This window comes from Benincasa hispida, chromosome 1 (genome assembly GCF_009727055.1).
Source record: "Benincasa hispida cultivar B227 chromosome 1, ASM972705v1, whole genome shotgun sequence".
NCBI lineage: Eukaryota > Viridiplantae > Streptophyta > Magnoliopsida > Cucurbitales > Cucurbitaceae > Benincasa > Benincasa hispida.
In genome coordinates this window covers 66,905,126-66,933,007 of record NC_052349.1, presented here as the reverse complement: position 1 = coordinate 66,933,007, position 27,882 = coordinate 66,905,126, and the positions used below count along the sequence as shown (strand labels likewise).

Sequence of the window (27,882 nt, the reverse complement as noted above, 5' to 3'; positions counted from 1 at the left end):
GGTTTAAAAACATAATTTTTTGGGCCTTTGACTCTTAGTTCCTCACTTGTACTTTAGTCTCAACAAATAAATAAGCTATTAGTATATTAGGATATTAGAAATTTCTAGTAGATCTCGAATATTATATTTCTACATGATACATATTTTTTATTCATACATACTATCCTTGCTGATGTATGGAAGTCTCATTCAAATTTTATGGTTTTTTTAGTGTAAACGTCAAGAACAATGAGACTTTTTGTTTGTTTAGTTAAAAACGTGAAGCCAATGAAAAAAAAAAAAAAAAGAGAATCAAATTGATTGAAATTGATTGACATTTATCGAATTTGAGCTAACTAGCTAATGTTTGAACTGTGCCATATATATGGCAAAGTGAACTTAGCTTAGTGGTATTGACATATCTCCATAGTGAGAGATCGAAGGTTAACTCCCCCAACCAACAATTGTTGTACTTTTTTTTTTAAAAAAAACTGTGTGATATATGGAGAAAAATACATTTTTAGTCCTAGGTTTTGAGACTAGTTTTCATTATTTTTTGTTTCAAAGTGTTACAATTTTATCCGATTTGAATTTTATTTCAATTTGGTTCGTAAATTTCAAGCTTCACACCTTTAACCTTGATTTTTCCACTAAATACTCTCTTATTGTCTTTAATTTTAATGTCTATTAATTAATTTAAACGAATTTAAATAATAATAATTAATTAAACTTTACTATTTTTTATCACTATTAAAAACTTTTTAAAAATTTTAGTTCATAATCATTTTAATTAATAGACATTAACACAAAAAATTGAAAGTCAGTATTTAGTAAAAATTTAAAGTTAAAAGTATAAATTTTGAAATTTGGAACAAAATTATAATAAAACTCAAATTTTAATAGTAAGACTGTAACATTTTGAAAGATAGAAATTAAATTGAAATAAAAAATTAAAAAGTTAAAAATGTAAAATTTTAAAATTTAATAACCAAATAGAAATTAGATAGTTTTATCTAATTTATTTCTTTTATATGTCATATTTATAGATTATAATCATAAATTTGGAGGTTGTGAGTGAATTACAGTGGCTTAGGTGGGAGCACAAACCCAATATGTCAATCCCATCATTATCAAACACTTGAATTTATATTTAATACATTTCCAAATCCAGCTCATTTTTTCAATTTTTTTTTTTTAAAGTGATATCAAAATATACATTTCAAGATCTCACTTGTATGAGAATCTCAATAGAAATATCACTAAAATGTCATTTAAATAGAATTTTTAAAAAAATTATAAAAAAAATCTTTAAAAAAAATATTTAAATTAATTAATTAACATTGTACTTTCTAAATAGGTTAAAATATCTAAACTTCCATCCACCTCTTATATCAACATTGAATATGTAGATTTTGATAAAAATATTGACAAGTCAATAAAAATTTAATACAAATGAATAAATAATAATAATAAAAATAAAAAATGTACTTCCATGTGGTCCCCACTAGCCCATGGGCCGTGAAAATTCCTCGTTTATCGTCTCCACATTGGACTTTAGTCTCAATCCATTTTCAAATTGCTTCAACATCCATAATTCAATTTATAATTTAATTTCGTTTATTGTTTATTTAATTATTATTTTTCACTTCATCTTCCTTTTTTTCTTTTTCTTTTTCTTTTTTTAAAAAAATCATGGAATCTTAATTAAAGTTTAAAGTTTAAAATAATATTTATTATCATTATCATTGCAATTTTTGTTCACACTAAATAAAGACGCCACAATAATTGCTGTACACTTTCAGATTCTAGAAACAAATATTCTTGTAAAATCATTTTTAAATATATTTCTATAAATTTATTGGGTTTTTTCTGTTTCGTTTTTTTGTTTTTTTGAGCGTTCATTCTTACTCGGTTTTTCTCTTTATATTTTGATAACAATTTTTACGGAAGCCAATCTGTTCTAAAGAATTTTCTAAAACGAGGAAGATTACTTTGAGCCCATTATAATTATTTAAGGCAAATCACAAAATCTAACCATAAAATATGGTGGTAGTTACGATCACACTTTTAAATTTTTATTGTAAAAATTGGATCTCTAGAATTTTACAAGTGTTAAAATTAGATTCTCAAGCATATAATAATAGTAGAAATTGGACGCATAAATGAGAAAATTGAACCTTAAACTTATACAAATGTTATAATTTATGCAATTATGTAAGGTCTAATTTAACCAAATTTTAACACTTATATAAGTTTGAGGGTTAAATTTTTAAAATTAAAAACTTAAGAGTATAATTGTAACTATCATTGTATTTTAGAGGTCGTTTATGCAATTTGTCCGATTATTTATTATTTTATAAACCAAAAAATTGAACTATCCATTTCAAAATTGGTGTTGTGTAGAGTTTTTCTATTAAATTCATTATAACATTTGAAGTTTAATAATAAGGATTGGGATGAACTTCTAAGCGGATGCCAAGATAAAAATATTACCTTATTTAGAAAAAAGATCAACAAAATCAAATTTAAAACTTCAATAATAAAAGAAAATTCTAATAGGTTCGAATAATACTTTATTTCTTAAACTTTAAATTTTAAAGCTGGCTTCAATTAAATAATAAACTTTCAATTGGTATACTCTATTTTGATTTCTAAATTTTAAAATATCTATTTCAATCTTTAATTTTTTAGAAAAAAAATCATTTTAGTCATTGCTAATTATTATTCTTCATCTAAAATTCAATCGTCTAATGATTATCTCTAATCTATATGACTTTAATGTTCATAATTTCATACTAATATACTAATACACATATTTAAATGTCGAAGCTATATTATTTAATCGATATTTTAAATGTTTAAATACCAAAATAAAACAAATACTAAATTTCAAGAACGAACTGAACTGCTTAAAATGAAATTTAAACCATGATGAACGATAACTTTGATACCCACCTTGATGATTGGCCTATAGCCTAGTTGATAAGCATGGGGAAAAATTAAAATTCCACATCAGCATGGAAAAGTGGATGGGTATCACACATCAGCAAGAAAAGTGGGGTCCAAAGTCTGATAATACAAACAGATCAGCATGACACATCAGCAAAAAAGGAACCAGTGGGACCCAAGATGAGGGGGAACAACTTCCATGAAAAATGGTGAATTAAGAGAAGAAAATGGCTTATCTTGTTTCTGTTTTGGCTTTTGGATGAGTTTGCCACACAACCACATCTCAATAAATTTAAACTAGGATTTGGTGGGCCCTAGTGACTTCTCTTTTATGTGGGCTCATCTTTAGGCCCATTTTGTGTAATTTTAAAAATAATTAGAAAAAAGGGGAGAAAATTAGATTATTCTCTTTTCTTGTGGGGGAAGAAGTAGATTGGAAGATAATGTAGACCTACACAATTTTAGGTAAATGAAAAATTAAATTAAACTAGTTGACTTATAGTCATTGAAAATTAAATTTTTGATCAACTACGATTGTATTGTACTTTTAATCATAAGATGACGAATCACTACGCTAACAAGTCAAAACGAACATGTAAGAAAGAGAAGTTGATCGGTGAAATATTGATTGCGTACGTAAGCGAGTTTTGGACGAATACTATGAAGCTAAGAAAGTGATGATGTGTTGTTTGTCATCTAATTTTGAATTTGTATACTAACTTTGATATTTGAAACTTGAAAGTATTATATTTTATTTTCATATTTATAATGATAGTTAGATTGTCACAATCAAATTTCATTTTTTTCCTTAAACAAAGAAGTGGGAAGATTTGGTTCGATATTATCTCTAATACAAAATTTGTCTATATTTGACAAAGTACTCCTAACATTTCACAAAGGACACAACTACTTCTAGTATTTTCAACAATTTTTATTTTTAAAAAAATTTAAGATATGATAATTTTGATTTTATGTTTAATAAGTTCGAAAATTTTTAAAAAGGTTGAATAGGTCAATGATTTATTAAGCATAAAATTGAAAGTTCAATAATTTGTTACAATCAAATCCTCGATTAAGAAATTTATTAAACAAGAAAATGAAAGTTCATAAACCTGTTAGAAACTTCCAAAGTCCACAAAACTATCCGACACAAACACATTCGTACGATTACCCATCAATACCGAACTATAAAAGCTATTAGAAGTTGTCGAAATATAATTTTTTGGATAAACTTAATTTATGCCCCTAAACTTTAGGGGTTATATTAATTAATTGAACTCAAGACTAATAATTGCATCAATTTAAATCCTAAACTTTCATAAGTAAATCAATTTGAACTCTCAATATAGAACTCGTTTTAAAATGGTTATTGCATAACTTTCACAAATGTATAAGACTTCTTTAAATGTAAGAATTACTGTAAATTAGAGAAAAATACAATAATTAAAACCTCATTTAGTAACCATTTCATTTTTTATGTTTGGTTTTTTTAAAACAAGTCTACTTCCTCTCCATTTCTTACAACGACTTGCATTTGCATCTTTACTAAGTACAATGGTTGAATTATTAGCAAAATTTCAAAAATAAAAATAAGTTTTGAAAAGCTTTGGTTTTTTAAACCATTGGTAAAAAGTAGATAACAAAGGAAGGAATTTGAAAGTGGAAGTAGATATATGCTTAATTTTAAAAAACAAAAACAAAAAATCGAATGATTATTAAACGAGACCTAAATAAAGATAATTTTTCTAGCTATTTGATGAATTTTTTAGAGAATAATGGTTTTATTTGTCACACCCTGCCCTGAGCCCGCACTCCTGCCATTCCTCTTAGTCTACCTTGACTAATTCTTAGGTTTCTTTCTAAACCTTTACTCTACTACACTTCCCTCTGGTTTTACTAAACTCAAACTTCAAGTTTTTCTAACTCAACCCTCTGGTTTCCAAGAACATATACTTTGATACCAAACTAGTATCAACTAACCCTTCAACTTTCCCAGAAACTTATGCTCTGATACCAAGTTGTCACACCCTGCCTCGAACCAGCACTCCTAAGCCCGAGGAGAGGCGTGAGGGACCGCGGATACCACCCTTTTGTGATACCTACTGTCCAACTGAACCTTTCTACTACACTCAATAAACTTTAAATCAAGGAGATAAACAACTGCTGAATAAGTAGGCCCATTTTATTACAACAATGTAACATTTATACAACTCCAAGACTTAACCATAAAGTTTACATCAACAATTGTATAACCCTTCGAAAGTATAACTGTGGCTTGTGGCAAACCTTAACCTTAGCAACACCCTGGAACTCCTCACTTTCTGCTACTTGGGAAGAAAAATATGAAATAACAGAATGAGCTTCACAAAACTCAGTGAGTGGTAAGCAACTTCTAGAGTCTATTTCAACTCATAAATAACGAGCATATCATAAATACGAGATTACATTCAAACCTCAGCCTTGAATGAGTCTGTTCTCAACTCTATCCACACGCACGGTAGATAGCTAAACTGATAACTAAGTACGCTGTCTACCTACACACACGGTAGATAGTTAACTAATACTAATCATGAACGCTTACTCAGTTGAGTTCCCTTTTGTTCCCAATGTCTCCTATGTGCATATAGATCCCCGCGCATGGGCTCAGAAGCTAGAACCGTCGGCCCTTTGACCATCCCATACGAGGTTCCTCCCACAAGCTCAGGAACTAGACCTCTTAGTCCTCTAACCATCCCGGGCTCAGGAACTAGGTCTATTGACCCCCTGACCATCCCGATCACTTAATCACATTCTCATGCTAAGTACTCATTCATAACACAAGCATATACAATTTACTCTAAAATATATGATTTAAGACTTAAAGGAAAGTACCACTCACCTTGATAAGGATAGGAATCTTTCTCTCAAGAAGTTCCTTGATCACCTCGGGCTCCCTTTTGAACCCTAAGATCCAGTTTCAATTTAAAGCTCAGATTACTCATAGTTCTAGGCTTTATCTTGAGATAATTCCTTTTATAAATATGCTCTAAAATGTCTCAGAAAGATTACCTCAAAATCTTAGCTCATAACTCTTCGTGGTTTGGCCGAAAACATCAAAACATCAAGACTAGCCAACTTACTCGATAGCTCAAGCCCTTTGTCTTGTCCTCATTCTCCAGCCCGATTCCTTGGAGTTTCTTCTCCGGAAGACCTACCCTGAAAACTAGAATCTTTTAGCTTTCAGATGGCTTTAGAATCACATCAAATGCATGAGTATTCTAGGAAAACTCATCGTCCCAAGTTAATGCTACTTCTAGACCTTTCTATCCGACAACATCTCCTTCTCTTGGAACTTCATGACCGACGCATGGTCTTGCTACCAACGCATACGTTCTTCATCAACGTGTAGTCTCCTCCCAATCAGCTTCATACACTCTTATGAATGTCCTTTGAGGAGAATTTGAGTTATGGTTTGAAGTCTTTGGCCCTATTTATAGGCGTTCAAGATTTCTCTAAGGCCGACACCTCCTACTTGGCCGCATGTCCAAGTGTCTTTTCCTTATATTATTAACGCAATCTTGCGTCATTGCAATCCAAGGTATCTTGCTCCCCTTTTACCAATGCATAGCCCTCAAATTTGCATGTCTTCTTGTATGTCCACCTCATTTGCTTAAGGCTTAAGATTTCTTCCTAACAAGCCACATGTCTGGATGACTTCCATCCTTCATATGCGTTCATCCTTCACATGCGTCCATCCAATTGCCGCAACCTACCTATGTCCGAACACCACCAATCGGCGCATGCGTCCACATGCCTCAGATGTCCTTGGCTCATAGCACATCACCAACGAATAACAACTTTTGGGTCAAGTTGGTTCTCAACTCAACACCTCAAGGCATAGCTCACCATCGCATCTTTTATGACCATGCAACCAACCTCATGAACCTTGTTACCGCAAGCCTTAGCAACGCAAGGACAAATCACCATGCGTTTACCTTAGCTCGTTCCATTGCCTAGCTCATACTTTAGCAAGGCCGTCGCATCCATCGTATCCATCTCATCCATCGCCGTGTCATCACATCCATCGTGTAGCATCACCGCATGCCATCGCATAGCACTGCCGCATTCCATCGCGTAACATCACACATGCCTCTATCGCCTACTACCAATGCATTCCTTCGGCCGCATACCATAGGTCGCATCACCACATGCCCTCAGCGCATCATCGCATGCCCTCACTAGTACTGCCGCAACTGTCGCATGCGTTGTTCTAACCTCTCAAGACATTGACTGCCGCATGCGTTGTTCTAACCTCTCAAGACATTGGCTGCTGCATGCATTTCTTCTTGGCCACACTTTGGCTTCCTTCAACGCCCCAAATAACCTCTAAAAGCTTCATGGCTAACGCATGGCAACTCTTGGCAATGTCTCTTACCAATACTTCGGCCAATCATACGTCCAACCTTACAAAGCTATTGTTGCCTTCTTAACTTATATGTTAATGTCTCCTAACTCTTAATGCATGGGTCTTTTTGATCTTACACTTAGCCAAATTTCATCAATTAAAGCTTAACTCAAAACTACTCAAAGAAAATCTATTCAACACTTAGAATTTCCTTTACTTCAACATAGAATTTAACTTCCACTTAGTTAACTCCTTTTAACACCTGTTTAAGTAGGAATAATAGAAATCCGAGTTTCAGAGCATAAGTTTCTTGAAAAAAAAATTATGAGGAGTTTAGTTAGAGGGCCGATGGGCCTAGCTTTTGAGCCCATGCACGGAGAGCTATATGCACATAGGAGACATTGGGAACAAAGGGAACTCAGCTGAGTAAGCGTTGCTACAGCTTGCGGTAACAAGGTTTATGAGGTTGGTTGCGTTGATCATAAGAGATGCGATGGTGAGCTATGCCTTGAGGTGTTGAGTTGAGAACCAAGTCGACCCAAAGGTTGTTATGCGTTGGTGATGTGCTATGAGCCAAGGACATCTGAGGCATGTGGGCGTATGCGCCGATTGGTGGTATCCAGACATAGGTAGGTTGCGGCAATTGGATGGACGCATATAAAGGATGGACGCATATAAAGGATGAACGCATATGAAGGATGGACGCATCTAAGGACGTCATCCAGACATATGGCTTGTAAGGAAGAAATCTTAAGCCTGAAGTAAATGAGGTGGACGCACAAGAAGACATGCAAATTTGAGGGCTATACGTTGGTAAAAGGGGAGCAAGACACCTTGGATTGCAATGACGCAAGATTGCGTTAATAATGTAAGGAAAAGACACTTGGACATGCGGCCAAGTAAAAGATGTCGACCTTAGAGAAATCTTGGACGCCTATACATAGGGCCAAAGACTTCAGACCATAACTCAAATTCTCCTCAAAGGACATTCATAAGAGTGTATGAAGGCTGATTGGGAGGAGACTACGCGTTGATGAAGAACGCATGCGTTGGTAGCAAGACCATGTGTCGGTCATGAAGTTCCAAGAGAAGGAGATGCTGTCGGACAGGAAGGTCTGGAAGTAGCATCAACTTGGGACGAGGAGTTCTCCCAGAATACTCGTGCATTTGATGTGATTCCAAATCCATCTGAAAGCTAAAAGAGTCTAGTTTTCAGGGTAGAGCTGCCGGAGAAGAAGCTCCAAGGAATTGGGCTGTAGAATGAGGACAAGACAGAGGGGTCGAGCTGTCAGGTAAGCTGGGCCAGTCTTGATGTTTTGATGTTTCCTGCCAAACCACGAGAAGTTATGAGCTAAGATTTTGAGGTAAGCTTCCTGCGACATTTTAGAGCATATTTGTAGAAGGAAGTATCTCGAGATAAATCCTAGAACTATGAGTAATCTGAGCTTTAAGTTAAAACTGGATCTTAGGGTTCAAAAGGGAGCCCGAGGTGATCAAAGAACTTCTTGAGAGAAAGATTCCTATCCTTACCAAGGTGAGTGGTACTTTCCTTTAAGTCTCAAAGTATATCTTTTAGATTAAATTGTATATGCTTGTGTTATGAATGAGTATCTAGCATGAAAATGAGATTATGTGATCGGGATGGTCAGGGGGTCAATAGACCTAGTTCCTGAGCCCGAAAGTAAAACCTCACGAGATGGTCAGGGGACCAAGAGGTCTAGTTCCTAAGCTTTTGGGAGGAACCTCGTATGGGATGGTCAGAGGGCCGATGGGTCTAGCATCTGAGCCCATGCGCGGGGAGCTATGTGCACATAGGAGACATTGGGAACAAAAGGGAACTCAGTTGAGTAAGCGTTCATGATTAGTATTAGTTAACTATCTACCGTGTATGTAGGTAGACAACGTACTCATTCTAAGTAGTTATCAGTTTAGCTATCTACCGTGAGTGTAGATAGAGTTGAGAACATACTCATTTAAGGCTGAAGTTTGAATGTAATCTCGTATTTATGATATGCTCGTTATTTATGAGTTGAAATAGACTCTAGAAGCTGCTTACCATTCACTGAGCTTTGTGAAGCTCATTCTGTTATTTCATGTTTTTCTTCCTAGGTAGCGGAAGGTGAAGAGTTCCAGGATGCTGTCAAGGTCAAGGTCTGCCACAAACCACAGTTACACTTCTGGAGGGTTTTACAGTTGTTGATGTAAACTTTGTGGTTAAGTCTTGGAGTTGTATAAATGTTACATTGTTGTAATAAAATGGGCCTACTTATTCAGTTCTTGTTTAAGGTTCAGTTGGACAGTAGGTATCACAAAAAGGTGGTATCTGCGGTCCCTCACACCTCTCCTCGGGCTCAGGAGTGCAGGCTCAGGGCGGGGTGTGACATTATTTATGTGGATTTAAGTTGATTTTACATAAAATAGAATGAAAAGAGCCATGAATCGCTAACAAAAAGATATAAGTAGATTAACTCGTGAAAGTTTAAGCCCCGTTTGGTAATCATTTGTTTTTTTGTTTTTTTGTTTTTTTTTTTTTGAAAATTAAACTCATTTCATCCTCATTTCTTACAATGATTTGCATATTTCTTAAGTACAATAGTTGAATTCTTAGCTAAATTCCAAAAATAAAAACAACTTTTTGAAATCTACTTGTTTTAGTTCTCAAAATTTGGTTCATTTTTTTAAACTATTAGTAAAAAGTAGATAATAAAGGAAGAAAGTTAGATATGAAAGTAGTATTCATAGACTTAACTCTAAAAAAACAAAATGATTATCAAACGACTTTAGTGTTTAGATTGAGATTTTAATTTATACTACGCTCAAGTTTAGGCTAATTCTTTTTGGTATCAATAACTCTCATCTTCTCAACCAACTTTCATGATTGGCCAAAATAATAATAATAAAAAGATAAACCAACGAGGAAAAGAGGATGAGAAGGGGAAAAGGGTTGGTTGAAATGTCAATTAGAAAGGGTCATAAACATAGGTAGTTAGTTTAATTAAAAACAATTTAATGATGGTTAAAGCATTTTCTTTTAGTTCCCGTAACCACAAGTTATCATGACACACATATTTAATTAATTTTTTTTTTTTTTGAAAAATATTGTCACACGTAAGTTGATTCCTACTACACCATAAGAAAATAAATAAATAAAAGAACCATATCCATTTTGAAAAAGATCAAAATTTAAATCAATCACTTTAATGATTTTGATGTTAATCCAAAGCATCCAAATTAAAATAAAAGGGTTCTCTTTTTTTTTTTTTTTTTTTTTCTATTTTATTCTTCTTGAGTTGACGTTTCATTTTGATAGCACTATGTAATTTCTACCAAAGCATCTTATCCTAATTGCATGAAAAACATTGATGCTGGTTTTTTGTCCCACTTTTTGTATGTAATGATTAGAAGTTAAGTAGTTTTTTTTACTATGTAAGTCCTTTTTTTTTTTTTGTACAAACTAAGTAACCTTAATATTGAAATCAAATGGTAGGGAATTTGAAATATAAAAAAATACATTTGAAGGATTAGAAATAGTCTTGAATAGTTAAAAGACTACTTTGAAAAAAGTTCACTATGATTGATTGTGTTAATATAACATTCTTTCGAGGAAGCATTTGGTTCCCTCATTGAAGTGCTCGCGGAAAAGGACATTTGAAAATATTACTCGTGTTCATATAGTTTTTTGAACATATTAAACATGCAGGAGAAGATCAACTCACAAATAATATCATTTTCCATAAATCGATTTGAGTAATATTTTTGGTCATGACAAAAAGTACTTGCATCTAGCATCCTTTTAACACACCCTAAGCTACATATTAGAAATAGGGTTAGTTGTTGCAGTGAAGGATTGGACCTTATTATTATTATTATAAAGAAGCTTAAACTTGACAATCAATAAGGAGAAACTTCTCCTAAAATTATTACCTAGTCATTTTCTATTAGCTTGTTTTTGCTCTTCATTAAATATACAAAAAAATTCATGAATAATTCTTCAAACATACTTCTAAACTTATGAATGAATGAAAAAAAAGTAGAAAAACGCGATGAATTTGAAGTATCTAATTTTAACTCACCTAGGAAGATCCACGTGTATATATTATTAACACATCAAAACATACAAATTCTGGAAGTAACTTGGTAGATTGAAAGGTAAGGAAAGCAATCTCAACCCTTCAAAAATCTCATTCATTATTTTTGTTGGTTAAGAGATGGGACCAAACCCCATGTTCTTAAATTTGTGACCTTTTTGCCTTTTCTAGTCACTTTCACTTGAAGGGGGTCCAAAGCTTCAGCCACTTAAAACAATGGCAGACCATATCTCCACCACAAACATTTTAAAACAGAAAAATATTAAAATAAAATAATAAAGATGTGCTTTCAAAGAGTTTGCAACAATAGCTTCATTTCATTTTATCCCCCCCCAAAAAAAAACCCACCACTTCATCAAAGATCTATGAATTTTTTGTGTCCAGTGTCTTTGTTTGCCATTGCTACAAAATAGTTTCTTGTTTCATTTTAGATTCTCAATAGTTTTGAAAATTATGTTTGGGGATTCAAAGTAAGATAAGAGAAGGGTGTGATGGTTGAAAGAAAAATATGGTTCACTATTGTAGAGGATGAGGATGACACATAATGCTTATCCATGTTAGAACCAATATGAGTGGCCTCTTTTGAAAGCATGTTTGGTCAGAATTTTGAGCTAGAGTCCCATAAATGGGGGACAATGAATTGTAGTCCCCATTTTGTCGTAATTAATTTCGATATTATTTTTCATGTCAATCAAAACTATTAAAATGATCGTGATTTCATTAAATCTCATTCGATACTTTTAAACTGAATCAAAATAACAAAAAGACCTGTTAGGAGATAAAAACAAGAAATTAGAGCAAAAATGAGATTATAAACTTGTTTCTAATAACCTTCCAAGTGCTTTAAAATTACTTTTTAAGCACTTGAAAAGTCATTCCAAACAAACCCAACTACACCAATGCATGGCACGAGGGTGCAAGTTAAAGTTGAAAAAAAGTCGATCTCCTAACATTACGTCAAGAGTCCATCGATAAGAAAGGAGTGTGAAGAGGCTTAGAACTCAATTCCAATTGAATTTCCCATCTCTTTCACAAGAAGAGAAATATATGAATTGGAAGGCAAAGGGTAAGAGTTATCCTTGAAATTGGGACGGGATTGCCACACACTCGAGAGACGTGTTAATCTTTAAATGAAGAAAACCATATCCAAAACTCTTTGACCATTGTTGGGCCTACTGGAGTCATCAGACAAACCGACCTTTTTCCATATCAGTTCTCAATTATCATCTTCCTTTTTATCACTTCAGCCTGTGTTATCTTTTTTGTGGTGTTAGCTTCAGAAACTTCTTGAATATATCAGAGATTCCTGAAGATGTCTTTTTTGTCTCCAACATTCTAGAGACAGAGTGGATTCACCAAATTCCAAGTGGTGGGTTTCTCCTGATTTCATTTCTTGTCTGTTTGGGTCATCTTGGGCTTCTTTGGGTATGACTTGAGTCCAACTATGATCATTTGGCCTCAACTTTATTCTTCCTCTTAGGCCTTATGAAAGCAAAGCTAAAGTGGTATTATTTATGGGTTGAGGGGAAAAAAGGAGACTCCACGTAGTTTAGTATGTCAGTTTTCTCATTCCAAGCTACAAATTCATTAATTGCACGAGTTACATAAGCCAGTATTATGAAACTGAGCAACGCAAGCCGAACCAATGTCTTTGTAACCTAATCTTCTATGAAGTCCAAACAGATTATGTTCAATTTCCAAATCATGAGCCAAACATCTCCTAGAAGGTGTGATATCTCTATTACAATGCAATGTTGTTACAGATAGAAATGGGAGACATCATCACTTCATCAGAATACAACATGGTAAGTGGGAAGTGACAACTGAGTTTTATAGAACAATTTACAGAACTCCCACAAAGTACAAGGAAGAGATTAACTAAAAACTAAAACTGTCAGCTAAACATGCCATTTTGCATAAAACTTTATGAATTGGAATGAAGGGCGTAAGATGTACAGAGAGCATGCAGATCCAGTAGCCACAAATTGATTTCTGATCAATTGTAAAGACATCGATGGATTCATCCATTTTGAAGTATTAGCGCAGTATTGTGGTTTAGCTTAATAATGATCAGGTATTGTCTTCATCACCTAACTTGCTCAGTTGCTTGGTTGGTCGTCTGGTGGAAAAACTGATGGGAGTTCATATTGGAAAGGATCAAAATGAATGCATAGGAGAATGAAAACTATTGGGAACAAATGATCTCAGATAGCGATCATTTTTGGTAAGAAACCATGCTTTCAATGAGAAAAATGAAGAAAATATAAGAACATACAAAACAAAAAGGAAACGGGTCCAATGATAACAGAGCAAAACCGAACTCCCATTTCAAAAAACATGATTAAGCTCATAATTACAAAGTGGTCTAGTAACTGATGTCCATAATGAGCCTTAATATCTAGCCACCTCTCAAACCTCCTCACCCAATCTCTCGACCTCTAACAAAATTCTATTATTTCCCTCACTCCAAATGTCCCATGTACTATCCAGCTACAAAACTCAGATAGTACAAGATCATAAATGAGGTTTTAGATCCGATCACGTGGTGATCTAGAAGCGGAAGTGTTTGTTTCTATGGTTGTTTATCATATTTTCTTACTGAACTCCAAGTAGAATAAATAATAAGATCATGTACAACTTATGCCTACGGCTGCCAATGGAATATTAACATAAGAGCAGACAATCTTTAGTTCAATATTTTAATTATTTGCTCATTAGGATGAACTAAGCTGGTGTAATCACAAGTTGACAGGCTGATGTGGTGCTAATCCTACTAGAAGCTTAAACAGTAAAATATGATGGAAGGGGATTGCAATTCTTAAAATAAACTTACTATTTGATTCCTCTGAAATCAATTGCAAGGATGAATCGGTTGAGAAGCCAAGTTTTTGCATGATTTCATCCAACCGTTTCACATTGTTCAGGTAAAGGTAACCAATCTACAAAAGATATAAACACTAAGTTTCAGACATTTTGTTTGACGAAATGGCTATATTATTTCAAATGAGCAAGAAGTTAAAGGAAACTGACTAAGGTTTCTAGCGAAGATGCTCGATTATAAACTGCAGCACCAGCACGTTTTTTTGTTCGTGTTTTAGAGGAGGAACCAACATTTTTTCCCCATCGAAGGATGTCCCTACAATAAAATTTATCATATCCAACAAATCAGAAATTCGGGGGGGGGGGGGGGGGGGGGGGAAGTTCATGGCTGCAACATACAACCGGAATAGGGATTAAAGAGGCAATTAAATTATCCGCTTTGTGCTGATGAAGAGTTCTATGCACTAAAGTTGGGAATGAAGACAATCTATGAAATGCTTAACTGACCTCTCTACCTCTGTTAAGAAATTATCAATTAGAAGTTTTTGGAGTAGAACATCCTGAAATATAACAAAAATCGGCATGAGTATAGGGGCCTTCTACCCTGTATTAACAAGACGAAATACAATATGGTTGTAGAATTGAGATCCAAGAAAGTACAAACATGGTTTCATTGTTTACATATTAGGAGAAGTCGGAACAGAACATTGCTAGTTTCCTACTTTCTAGATGGAGGGTTCGGGAGACTCATGAGAAGTTGAGAAAGTCGTGGACATTGGTCAAACTAGCCTTACAATTTACGTACAACCACATACTAACTGGAAGCCAAAAGTGAAATACCATTACTTTCAGCGTCCTTTTGCATGACAACCATATACTCAAATCAGAAATTGACAGTTATCAGGATATAAGATATAGAACAATATTTATAAAGACGAAAATTGTACATTGTTAGGAAATGATTTATTTCAATTCAAGCATTAACTTGTGCAAGACTTGACATACTTGTGCTTCACAACGTACAACAGCCATAACACGGTCATTGTATTCTTCAATACTCAACGGAGGGAACAGAAAGTGCCTGCGAGCATATAGCTGCATGTTGCAGAAATGGTCGGGGTAAAGCCATAAAGGAAAACCAAATTGAACATCATCTCGGCATGAAAGTTACCATCAATTTCTATATAACGCTTCCAAACTCTGGACATCAGAAACAAACATAACATTCCAGAAAAATATCAATATCGAAAAGTTGGAGTTGCAAATACACCTCATAGATGCAATCGCCAATATAAGCTAATGAAGCTGCATTGAACACGGATCGGGGCTTCTGCACCTTTGGTGGATCTGGCAACCACTGATCATATCCCAAATAGAGACCATCTGGCTCCACTAATTTGCTGCCTAAAAGTAACAAATCCCACATTCGATGAAAAAAATCTCAAAGTTGAAACAATGATAATGAGATATTTTTTTTACTAAAATCTTCTAAGTTCGGTTCCATTGTGCCCTATCTTCCACTATCACTATTGCCAAACCAACATCGATTAGCTTCCAAACGTCTTCAATGTGTCATATGATACAACAAGCCCTCACTAGAAAATGAAAAAAGATTAAAAAATAAAATAAAATAAAATAAAGCTAAGTTTTACCAAATTGAAGTTCTATAATCCCAAACCAACAAGCCTTTTCATCTTCCATTTTTCTCGGTTGCATTGCATCTACTTTTATATGACACCAACAAATTCCTCCATCAGACAGAAATCGAGTTCAGTTACAAATTCCCAACACCACAATGCATAAAACACTACGGAAACCTCCCGACATTCCCATCAACCAAACAGAAGAAACTTTAAAATTTCCAGCAGAAAATCGAAAACCCATTAAAGAAACGAGAAACCCCATCATGAATTTACCTTCAATTGAGCTGGGATTGCGACGGTTGAGGAGGTCGGAGACAATTTGGTTGGTTCGAATGTTCGTTGCGGTTAAGGTAGCATTTCCGGTGGTTTGTGAAGTCGGCGAAAGAGATAGAGAATTGGGTTTCTTGTTGGGGTTTTTTGGGGCATTGGGATTGTAAGAAAGCCTCTGTTGAGTGTCCCATGAAGCAACAATGCTCGTCGAAGTCGCCGATAAAGTTACCATTTTTGTCTCCTTGATAATCGGAGTGTGGGTTTCACGGAGGTTTAAGCTCTGCTGCTGTTAATGGGCCTAATGGGCTCAATTACTTGCGATGTGGGCCTCTGCTTAAAGGCTCATTACGCTTAATGCCTGGGCCGAGTCCATGATCCTAGTTTGTTAAGGTCGTGCGATGATTTTAACCGACAGAGCTATATTTTAATGGAAATGATTAATTGCATAAATAAAATTCAAGCTCAAAATAATAGAATATGTAGTACAATGATATAATAATTTTATGTATAGACAAAAAAATGGTAAAATACTAAAAATTCCATGCTTAGCCACCATTTTGCTTGTTTTTTTTCGATTTTCAAATTGAAAGCTATCACCGATAGTTGCTATCAGTGACAACTTTCAATTTGAGAAATACTAATACAATCTTGAAATATTTGTTTTTAATTTGTATAAATTGTCAGTGGCTATTATTGATACACTTTCATCAATTGGAATCAACCTTGAAATATTAACAGTTAAGGCTATCAGTGGCTATCGATGATAGACTTGTATAAGTAGTTATCATCTTTAAAAGAAAACCAACAACTTTGAAAGATTGAGCTATATCGATGATGAAAAACTATTATTGGTTATCATTGATAGACTTTCATCAGTGACTATCAACTTTAAAAGATTAACACAATAGTTATCACTAATAATCTTCTATCGTGACTATCACTGATAATAGCTATCAGTCGCTATCACTGATAGACTTTCATCAATTAAAATCAGCCTTGAAGCATTAATACTTAAGGCTAGTAATGATAGATTTCTATAACTAGTTATGAACTTTAAAAAAAAACTCGATATATAGATTTCACCAAATTTCTATCACTCATATCGTGGTTATCAGTGATAGCTTCTTTCATTGATAACATCACTGATAAGATGTTATCAATGATCTCACTGATATCATGCTATCAATGATCTCATTGATATCATGCTATCAGTGATAGCTCTCTATTACCAACAAAATACTATCAGTGGTGGTTTCTATTATTGATAACATGCTATTAATGGTAGCTTCTATCATCAATAACGTGTCATCGGTGTTAGCTTCTATCATTAATAACATGCTATCAGTGATAGCTTCTATCAATGATAGCTACTGACCATCTTTTTGTCCATTTCCTTGTCCTTTCCAAACATTTATATGGTCCCTTTTCTTTTTTATACCTCTCAAGGGTACTTCTGTAAAAATGACGAACGGCCAAACCAAACCCATATTCTTTGTGTGATCTTGTAAATAAATATTACGGTACACAAATACACAAATATTTCAATTTGTGCCCTTCATTTGGAGCCATCTATACCATTTTTTCAAGTTTATTTCTAATAGACATCATACTCTTAAAGTTTTATAAAAAGGGAAAAAAGTATGGGCCTGTCTAATATCGTTCGCATTTCTCATTTTTTGAGAAATAAACATGTTTAATAACCATTCCAGTTTTATTTTAAACTTTTAAGAAATGTTTCTAGAAATAGTGCAAATTTGTGGACTAAAAAAATAGTTTCTTTCAAATCCATTTTCATTTGCTATTTATATTTAATGTTTCGTTATAATACTTAAACTTGATAATTGACTTGTTGATGTTAAATCACTTATGAATTGGGTATTTTCAAATCTTGAGTACGAAACTCGGCCTCATAATTCCTATGGAAGGGAAGAAGCAAAAACCGGATAAAGAAAAAAAATTAAAAGAAAAAAAAGAAGAAGAAAAACTACAAATAGGAGAAAATTAAAAAAAAAAAAAAAGAAAAAAGAAAGAAAGAAAGAGAGAAAGGAAGCAAAAATCAGAGAAAGGAAAGGAAAAAAGAAGGGAATAAGCAAAAATCAATGAAAGAAAAGAAGATAAAAAAAAAAGAAAGTGAATAAACAAAAATCAGATAAAGGAAAGAAAAAGGGAAATAAGCAAAAATCGAAAAAAAGAAAGAAAACTAAAAAGAAAAAAGAAAGGGAAGAAGAAGGTTTGCTACAATACAAGACAAGGGAGGACAAAATTGAAAATTAGAAAAAGATTTAAAAGTTGACTAGTCAACACTTCCATTTGCAAATATTTCCCCCTTATTTTACTATCTATTACAAATATCCTAATGGAAAATTTAAAAGGTCAGTTGCAAATATAGCAATCACGTCTAAAATATTAGCAAATGTAGCACAGTGCAAAAGAAAAATCCTATTAGTGATATAGCTATTGAAGAAACTCGTTTTACAAGGAGATCCTTGAGCGGAAGCGGATTGTCCAAATTTCATTTTTATTGAAAACTAAATTTACAATAAACATACAAGATATGCATTCATAAACAAATTACGACATGCTTTTTACAAGGAAAAAAGGTTTAAGAGATATTACCTTTGAAGAACCTTTCTTCTTGTAAATTTCTTGAATGGTCACGACCCTCGAACTTAGCAACTTCTTAAAGACCTTCTTCAAGAATTTCACGAACCAAATAGAGAGGACACCACCACAGTGAGCTTTTGGTATTCTCAGTGTGAGAACCCAAGATGGTGGGCTCTGACTATTTTGGTTTGGAAGGTTTGTTTGAGTTTGGAGGAAGAAGAAGATTGAAGCACAAAACGATTTTGCAGTCTCTATCGTATAGATAACTTCAATCGTTTAGTATATTGTTGTGTAGCAAGAAGAAGAAAACTTATTTTTCTTTTATTTCTTTTTGCCACAAAACCCAATAACCACCCGCTAATGTGGTTGGAGAGAAAATAAGAATTTATTATTCGAAATAATAAAATAATATAAATAAATATGATAACTAACTTATCATATCATATTTATATTAAACTATATGTAATATCAAACATAACACATAACCTATAGTTTAATATTGTATCATATACAATATAAACTATAGTTTATTTCTCTAATTTATGACATTTAATAAAAATTATATTTATATTAAATTTTACAACTATGAATCACATTCATAGAAAATATATTTGAATCTTAATCAAATATTTATTTCCTCTAATTAAACTATATTAATCAAATACAATATAACAATTATATCATATATAATTGAAACAATTTAATTATATCATATATAATTAAATTCTCTCTTATTAATTTGAACAATTCAAATTAACCCAAAAACCGATTCTCAACTAAATCCTTTTGAGCTACCAAGGGGATCTTATGGACTTGTAGCTTGAAGCTTCAACGATACGTGAATAATTAATTAAACTCTTTAATTACATTATTCACCATCTGTTAACTGTTGGACACTCCACTAAAGACCGACAACTGCAATCTTCGCACTACAGATATATTTGTGTCAATTGCATATAACCAATCAACAGTATGATGACCTTTCATAAATTGCTCGTAAATACAGCTGGGTCAAATTATCATTTTGCTCCTGTAATTACATCTAACTCCTTAAGTACTACTGGTCCCTCTAATGAACAATAGATCATAGTCTCACTATGATTAAACCCCTTTCGGCCTAGGAGAGGACGTGGCGCCACATTGCTTAAGACCCGGAATCAGCCTTTAAGAAAGCAATTTATCTACTTACCTCTGCTTCTGGGAAGAAGTGAATTCCATTTTGTGTAGTTATATTCCCAACTCCTCAATCAGACGAATCCTCAAAATGGTAGGCTTGTTGAGTCGGCGATTTGGTCACTTTCACTCATACAAATCAAAGGACCACCCTCATAGGCAGGAGTTCACAACTCATTCAGGATTCAGGTCATGTTATCTATGGTCATCCTTGTGAAATAAAAGTCTCTATTATGAACGGTGTTATATAATGAGACTAAACATTTCGTGATCCGGTCTTATACAAACTCCTTTGTATAGAATATCCCTGCTCACATGTCTAATACATGAATGATCATGATCAAATCATTTGTAGCACTTTACGACATTTGTAATACCTACAAAGCGGGTCATACTCGTAGTGTCACCAGGATAAGGTACCCAGCTATATCCATATAATACAGACTATTTAGGTTATCACTTAAACATGATCCACTTGTATGTCTCCACATACATGTTTAAGTTACAATGATAATCTTGGATGTTAGTTTATTGGTTTGTGGTTAATGCAACTAAAATATCACATATTTTATAGACAAAGTGAATAAAAATATGGCTTCAGACACCATGCAAGCAATTATTGGGTTTGTGGTAAGAATGGCCATACTGCTAAAAATACAGAATGGCCATACTGCTACAATATGCAAGCAAAAGAAGGGACAAATTTCCAACAATCAAACCAATATCATGGAAAATGACGATTTGATTGTTGTCATTTCTGAGGTAAATATGGCTTCAGATACCAAAGGTGATACTAGTGCTACTAGGTACCTTTGTAAGGACAAGTCATTATTCATTACATATGAAAAACTAGATGGAAGCGATAAATCGTACATGGGAAATGCTTCAATTGCCTCAGTGGAAAGAAAGAGAAAGGTCCTATTAAAATGAACTTCTGGAAAGATACTTATCCTTAATGATGTATGGCATGTGCCAGAGATTCGAAAGAATCTAAGGTCAGGAACCCTACTTAACAAAAATGGGTTCAAGCTTGTAATTGAGTTAGATAAATCTATTCTGACAAAGGGAGGTATATATGTAGGAAAAGGCTATCTGAGTGATGACATGTTCAAATTGAATGTATTGGCACAAATGCCAAAGAATGATAATAATATCAACTCTTCTGGTTATGTTGTTGAGTTGTGTGATGTATGGCATTCTAGAATGGGACATGTCAATTATCGTTCTTTAAATAGAATGGTAAACTTAGGACTATTGTCGAATTTTAACATTGATAATAGACACAAATATGAAGTTTGTGTTAAATTAAAGTTTACTAGAAAGTCATTTTTATATGTGGAAAGAAGTAATGAGTTACTTGATTTAATCCACACTGATGTATATGACATGAAAAGTACTCCCACATTAGGTGGTAAGAGATACTTTGGCCACCATTCAAGAGTCGATGATGATGATGAGGCTTGGAATTTTATTCATCACATTCATTTATGATTGTAGTAAATATTGCTATGTATATTTATTACATAATAAAAAATGAAACCTTTATGTCTTTAAAACATATAAGGCAGAAGTTGAAAATCAACTTGAGAAGAAAGTAAAGGTGCTTAGACCAGATAGAGGTGGTGAATATGAATCATCATCACTTTATGAACTCTATGAAATTAATGTTATAACCCATCAAACTACAACACCTTATACACCACAACAAAGTGGCGGAGCTGAAAGAAAGAATCAGACTTTAAAGGACATGGTTAGTTGCATGTTAAATAGTTCAACTTTACCTCACAATTTATGGGAGGAAGCTTTGTTGACAATAAATTTTATATAAATAGAATTCCACATAAGAAGACTAATAAGTCGCCTTATGAATTGTGCAATGGAAAGTTTCCCTCATATAAAATGTTGAAAGTGTGGGAGTGTTTAGTAGAGGTACAAGTTCTTGTACCAAAAAGGACCAAACTTGGACCTAAGATGATTGATTGTGTCTTTATAGGTTATGCAATGCATAGTGCTGCTTATAGATTCATGATGATTAGATTAGAAATATCTGACATCAATAATAATACCATAATGGAATCTATGAAGTTGAATTCTTTGAGGATATTTTTTCTTTAAAGAATGAAAGACATAAAATTATTGATACCAAAAGAATTAATGAGGCCAGCTCTTCGAAAGGTCAAGAAAATTAAAATACTGAGTCTGAACCTAGAAGAAGTAAAAGGGCTAAAAAAGCTACTTCTTTTGGACTTGACTTCATAACTTATATGATAGAAGGTGAACCTCAAACTTTTTAAGAAGTTGTATCATCTCCTGATGCACTTTATTTGAAGGAAGCTATCAATAGTGAGTTAGAATACATTTAACAAAATAATACATGGGTATTGGTTTATTTACCTCCTGGAAGTAAACCAATTGGGAGTAAATATATTTTTAAGAGAAAGCTAAAGGATGACGACATTATTGATAGCACAAAGCCCGGTTGGTAGCTAAAGGCTTTTGCCAAAAAGAAAGGCTTGATTTCTTCGATACCTATTCTCCCATGATGAGAATTTTATCTATAAGGATTTAATTGCAATAGCAAGTCTAAAAAATTTGGAAATACATCAAATGGATGCAAAAAATGCATTTTTAAATGAATATTTAGATGATGAAATTTATATGGAATAACCTGAAGGGTTTGTTGTTAAAGGACTTGAAGATAAAATTTGTAAACTTGTTAAGTCTCTTTATGGGTTGAAATAAGCACCTAAACAATAGGATGAAAAGTTTGATCACACTATGTTATCAAATGGCTTTAAGATAAATGAGTATGATAAATGTGTCTATGTTAAAGCCATAGATCAAGAGTATGCCATTGTTTGCTTATATGTGGATGATACGTTAATAATGGGCAAAAAATAAAAATATTATTGATTCCACTAAAAGGATTTTGAAATCAAACTTTGATATGAAAGACCTTAGTCTTGCTAATGTTATCCTTGGAATTCAAATAACAAGAAATCCAAGTGGATACATACTTTCTCAATCTCATTATATAGAGAAAATACTAAGAAAATTTGATCATTTTGAGAGTAAGCCAGCTGTTACTCTATTTGATCCAAATTGTAATTTGAAAAAAAAAATAATGATGAAGGTGTGTCTTCTTTAGAATATTCTAGAGTTATTGGTAGCTAATGTACATAATGAATTGTACAAGACCTGATATTGCTTATTCGATGGGAAGGTGAACAAGATACTCCAACAATCTTGGGCATGATCATTGGAATGCGTTAGTCATAGTTCTAAGGTATTTGAAGTACACTCTAGACTATGGGTTGCATTATACGAGGTATCCACATGTACTGGAAGGATTTATTGATGCTGATTAGATTTCTGATAGCATGAAGACTAAATCAATTCGGTTTGGAATCTTATAGATCAACTTGATGGGGTCAAACCTATAGGTTGCAAATGGATCTACAAGATAAAATGGGGTTATGATGGGAAGGTGCAAATCTTCAAGGTTAGACTAGTGGCAAAGGGTTACACCCAAGTTAAGGGAGTTGACTATGAGGAAACTTTCTCACATGTTGCCATGCTAAAGTTTATCCAGATCCTCCTGTTCACTGCCTCATGTTTTGACTATGAGATTTAGCAAATGGACGTCAAGACTATCTTTCTAAATGACGATCTTGAGGAGACCATTTATCTGGAGCAGTCCGAAGGATTCATAACCCAAAGTCAATAGCAAAAGATTTGCAGACTTAATCAATTCATTTATGGACTGAAGTAGGCTTCTCGATCTTGGAACATTCTAACACTGCGATCAAATATTATGACTTTGATTAGAATGTTGATGAGTCTTGTATATACAAAAGAATCATCAATAGTTCAATAGCTTTCTTAGTGTTGTATGTAGACGATATCCTACTCATTGGGAATGATGTAGGTCTACTGACTGAAGTTAAAAACTGGCTAGCAACCCAATTCCAAATGAAATATTTGGGAGATGCTCAGGTTGTTTTGGAAATTCAGATCTTTAAAGATTGAAAGAACAAAATGCTAGCTCTATCTCAAGCATCGTACATTGACAAAATGCTTGTCGAGTATTCGATACAGAACTCCAAAAGAGGTTTGCTACTTTCAAGCATGGAGTTATATTACTGAGGAACAGTTTCCTAAGACACCTCAAGAGTTTGCGAAAATGAGAGGGATCCCCTATGCATCGACTGTTGGTAGCCTGATGTATGCGATATTAGGTATTAGACCTGACATTTGCTATGCGGTGGAGATAGTCTATAGATATTAGTCTAATCCAGGATTTGATCACTAGACCGTAGTTAAGAACATCCTCGAGTATCTACGGAGAACGGGGAATACATGCTCGTGTATGGTTCTAAGGATCTGATTCTTACAAGATACACGAATTATGATTTCTATACTGATAAGGATTCTAGGAAATCCATATCAGGATCAGTGCTCACTCTTAACAGAAGGGTAGTAGTCTGGAGGAGCACCAAGCAAAGGTGCATTGTTGACTCCACCATGGAGGTTGAGTATGTAGCAGCTTGTGAAGCTGTTTGGCTCAGAAAATTCTTGATTGATCTTAAAGTCGTTCCAGATATGTCAAAGCCCATCATACTTTATTGTGATAATAGTGGTTTTGTGGCTAATTCTCGAGAGCCTAGGAGTTACAAGCGTGGGAAGCACATAAAGCAGAAGTATCATCTCACTCGAGAGATTGTGCATCCAGGAGACAAGATTGTCATGCAGATAGCTTCGGAACACAACGTTGCTGATCCATTTACAAAGACCCTCACAGTTAAGGTGTTTGAGGGTCACCTGCAGAGTATGGGTCTATGGGACAAAACATGTTTAGACTAGGGTAAGTGGGAGATTTGTACTGGGCGTGTTATACCATAGTTTATTATCTGTGTACTTTGTATATTAGTTTGAATTTTATATTGTACACCCCACTAGCTTTAGGTAAAGTGGGAGATTGTTGGGGTTGGTGTCTTAAATCTCATAGGGTTCTATTTGTAATTGTAATGTACAAACATCTTATTTATTTAATAAAACATACGATGTTTTATTTCAATTTTAATTGCATTATCCACAAACCAATAAACTAAGATCCAAGGTTATCTTGTAGCTTAAACATGCACGTAGAGACATACAAGTGGATTATGTTTAAATGATAACCTAAATGGTCTATAGTAGATGAATAAGGTTGGATATCTTATCCTAGTGTCATACGAGTATGATCCGCTTTGTAGATCATGATCATTCATGTGGAGATATGTAAGTGGGGATATTATATACAAAGGAGTTTGTATAAGACCAGACAACGAAATGTTTAGTCTCATTATATAACGTCGTTCATAATAGTGACTTACATTTCACCAGGATGACCATAGGTAACATGACCTGAATCTTGAGTGAGTTGTGAACTCCTGCCTACAAAGGCGGTCCTTTGATTTGATTTGTATGGTGAGAGTGGCTAGATCGCCGACTCAATAAGCCTACTATTTTAGAAATTGATGTTACGCAAGCACAAGCGTCAAATTATAATATAGTAAAATGGTCAAGAGAACGAGTATTGTCCTCTGAGGAATTGATTTGACTCTTTTAGCTATTCAGAAATCCTTCTAATTTTATTTAGGGGGCCAGACTATGATGAGAATCTAATTAATCTAATCCTAAAAATCAAGAAAAGATAACACTGGGGTGAAACTAGACAAAGACACGTTCTAGGGTATGATTTCTTTAAATGGATTAACCAAATTAATTATTTTGACCTTAAATTGATTTCATGCAAATTATTGACCTAGGAGTCTTTTACCCAGGTGTTAGAATATACTAGTATGCAACAAAAGCAAACAGAATCAATAAGCACTCTGATTACATTTAATTTGAGTTCTAAAAGCATGCTTAAACATAAGTTTAAGAAGAAGGTTTCTTAACAACTTTGATGAATTCTCCCAACTTCAAGCTACTCTTCACGTGATTCCAACTGTTATTCAGCAGTGAACCACCAAGAGATCTTCTTTACTATTCTCAACCTTGAATTTGAGTGATGAAACTCCAATTAGAAGGAATTTGTGAAGGGTGTTTGTGTGGATTTTTTGTTAAGACGAATTTCTGCAGCAGTTTTCTAAAGAACTTAGAAATTGACCCTTTCAATCTTCAATTTTGGAGCTTTTACACAAAAAGTGCATGCAAACACTCAAACTCAACTCAATGCTAGCAACAACTTGATGAAGAAGTGGGATTTATGTGTAAATTTGGGAGGAACACCTCCTACTGGGTTTAAAATGTGGGAACAAACCCACTCAAACCAAGTTTTCTCATTTTTTTAATTTTCAATTTCAAATTTTAATTAATACCAAAATTAACTAAAATTTGATTTAATTAATTCGTAATTAATTAAATCTAAAACATCAAAATTCAATTTCTTAAATTGATTGAAATTGAAAATTAATTTGATTTTTATTTATTTAATTAAATAATTTGATATAAAATATTAAATTAATCATACACCTAATTTTAACCATGAATCTTATTCATGTAATTAATATTTAAATTATTATTTAAATATTGTAAACTCTCCAATTTCATTTAGTTTCAATAAATTAAACATTAATTATATCAAATATAATTATACAAACCCTAACTCGAATTTGAACTTATTCAAATTGAAACCCTAATTTCAATTTGAACACTTTCAAATTGAAATTCAATTTGAACAATTCAAATTGATATCATTCCAAATTCACTCAATTTATTAATTCAAGGTGTTCATATGTTACGAGCTAGTAGAGAGACCTTATGAACCTACAGAGCATGAGCTCCAACGATTTAAGGTTAATTGACTAAAACTCTTTAGACCAAGTTAATCAGTATTCATTAACTATCAAGTCACACCACTATAACTTGATAGTTGACTTGATAGTTGCACTCTCCTCGCTGTAGATATATTTATTGTTGGGATTGGTGTCCTAAATCTCCCAGAGTCTCGTTGTTTTGTAAATATACACATTGTTCAATGAATAAAATAAATGTTATTTAATTCTGGCATTTACTCATATCCAATAAACAAAGCTCCTTAGTTATCTTATGTGAACTTAAGCATGTATATGTGATATACAAGTGGATCATGCCTTAAGTGATAACCTAAATAGGTCTATAGTATAAGGATTAAGGTGAGATACCTAATCCTTGTGACACTACGGATACTACCCACTTTGTAGAGGTTTGCAAGTGTTGTAAACTACTACAGATAGTAGATCCTGACCATTCATGTGGAGACGTGGAGCGGAGGTGTCCTATACAAAGAGTTTGTATAAGACCTGGACCATGAGATGACTAGACTCTATATATAACGCCGTTGATACTAGAGACTTGCATCTCACCTAAACGACCATAGGAGACACGACCTCAATCCTGAGTGTTTTGGGAACTCCTGCCTTTGAGGGCGGTCCTTTGATTAGTATGGGTGAGAGTGGGCAGATTGCCAACTCAACATGTCTACCTTTTTGGGGACTTGTCTAATCTGGGAGCTGGGAACTCAATCCACAATATGGAATTCACTCCTTTCCTGAAGCAGGGATAAGTAGAGAGATTGCTATCTTGAGGGCTAATTCTAGGGCTTGAACATAGTGGCCACAACTTCTTTTTGGAAAAGAAAACTCAGTCATAGTAGGACTATGACTTATGTTCATTAGAGGGATTAGTGGTACTTAAGAAGACAAATGTAACTACATGGGCATAACGGTTATTAGCTAGCTGTACTTACGAGCGATCTGTGAAGGGTTGTCGCACTGCTGATTGGTTAAGATGGACATATAATATATCTGTGGTAAGAAGAGTTCAGCTGTCAGTCTTTAGTGGAGTGTCTGGCAGTTAACAAATGGTGGATCTCGTGACTAAAGAGTTTAGTTAGTTATTCATGTACCGTTGGAACTTCGAGCTACAAGTCCATGAGGTCCCCTTG

At 33.7% G+C, this 27,882-nt stretch overlaps 1 protein-coding gene across 2 annotated transcripts; it reads right to left on the bottom strand.

Annotated features, from left to right (window-relative positions):
* Window positions 1-13,071: 13,071 nt before the first annotated feature.
* On the bottom strand, window positions 13,072-16,381 carry LOC120073279. 2 transcript variants are annotated; one of them, XM_039026055.1, is made up of 7 exons: window positions 16,137-16,381; window positions 15,491-15,624; window positions 15,226-15,315; window positions 14,728-14,780; window positions 14,431-14,536; window positions 14,234-14,339; window positions 13,072-13,531 (listed from the first exon to the last, which is right to left on the bottom strand). In XM_039026055.1, the coding sequence occupies exons 1-7, from the start codon at window positions 16,363-16,365 to the stop codon at window positions 13,500-13,502; spliced, it is 750 nt and encodes a 249-aa protein (XP_038881983.1). In that variant the 5' UTR covers window positions 16,366-16,381; the 3' UTR covers window positions 13,072-13,499. The 2 variants fall into 2 exon arrangements, with proteins under 2 accessions (XP_038881983.1, XP_038882062.1); XM_039026134.1 differs by having other exon boundaries at window positions 13,072-13,519.
* Window positions 16,382-27,882: the final 11,501 nt, after the last annotated feature.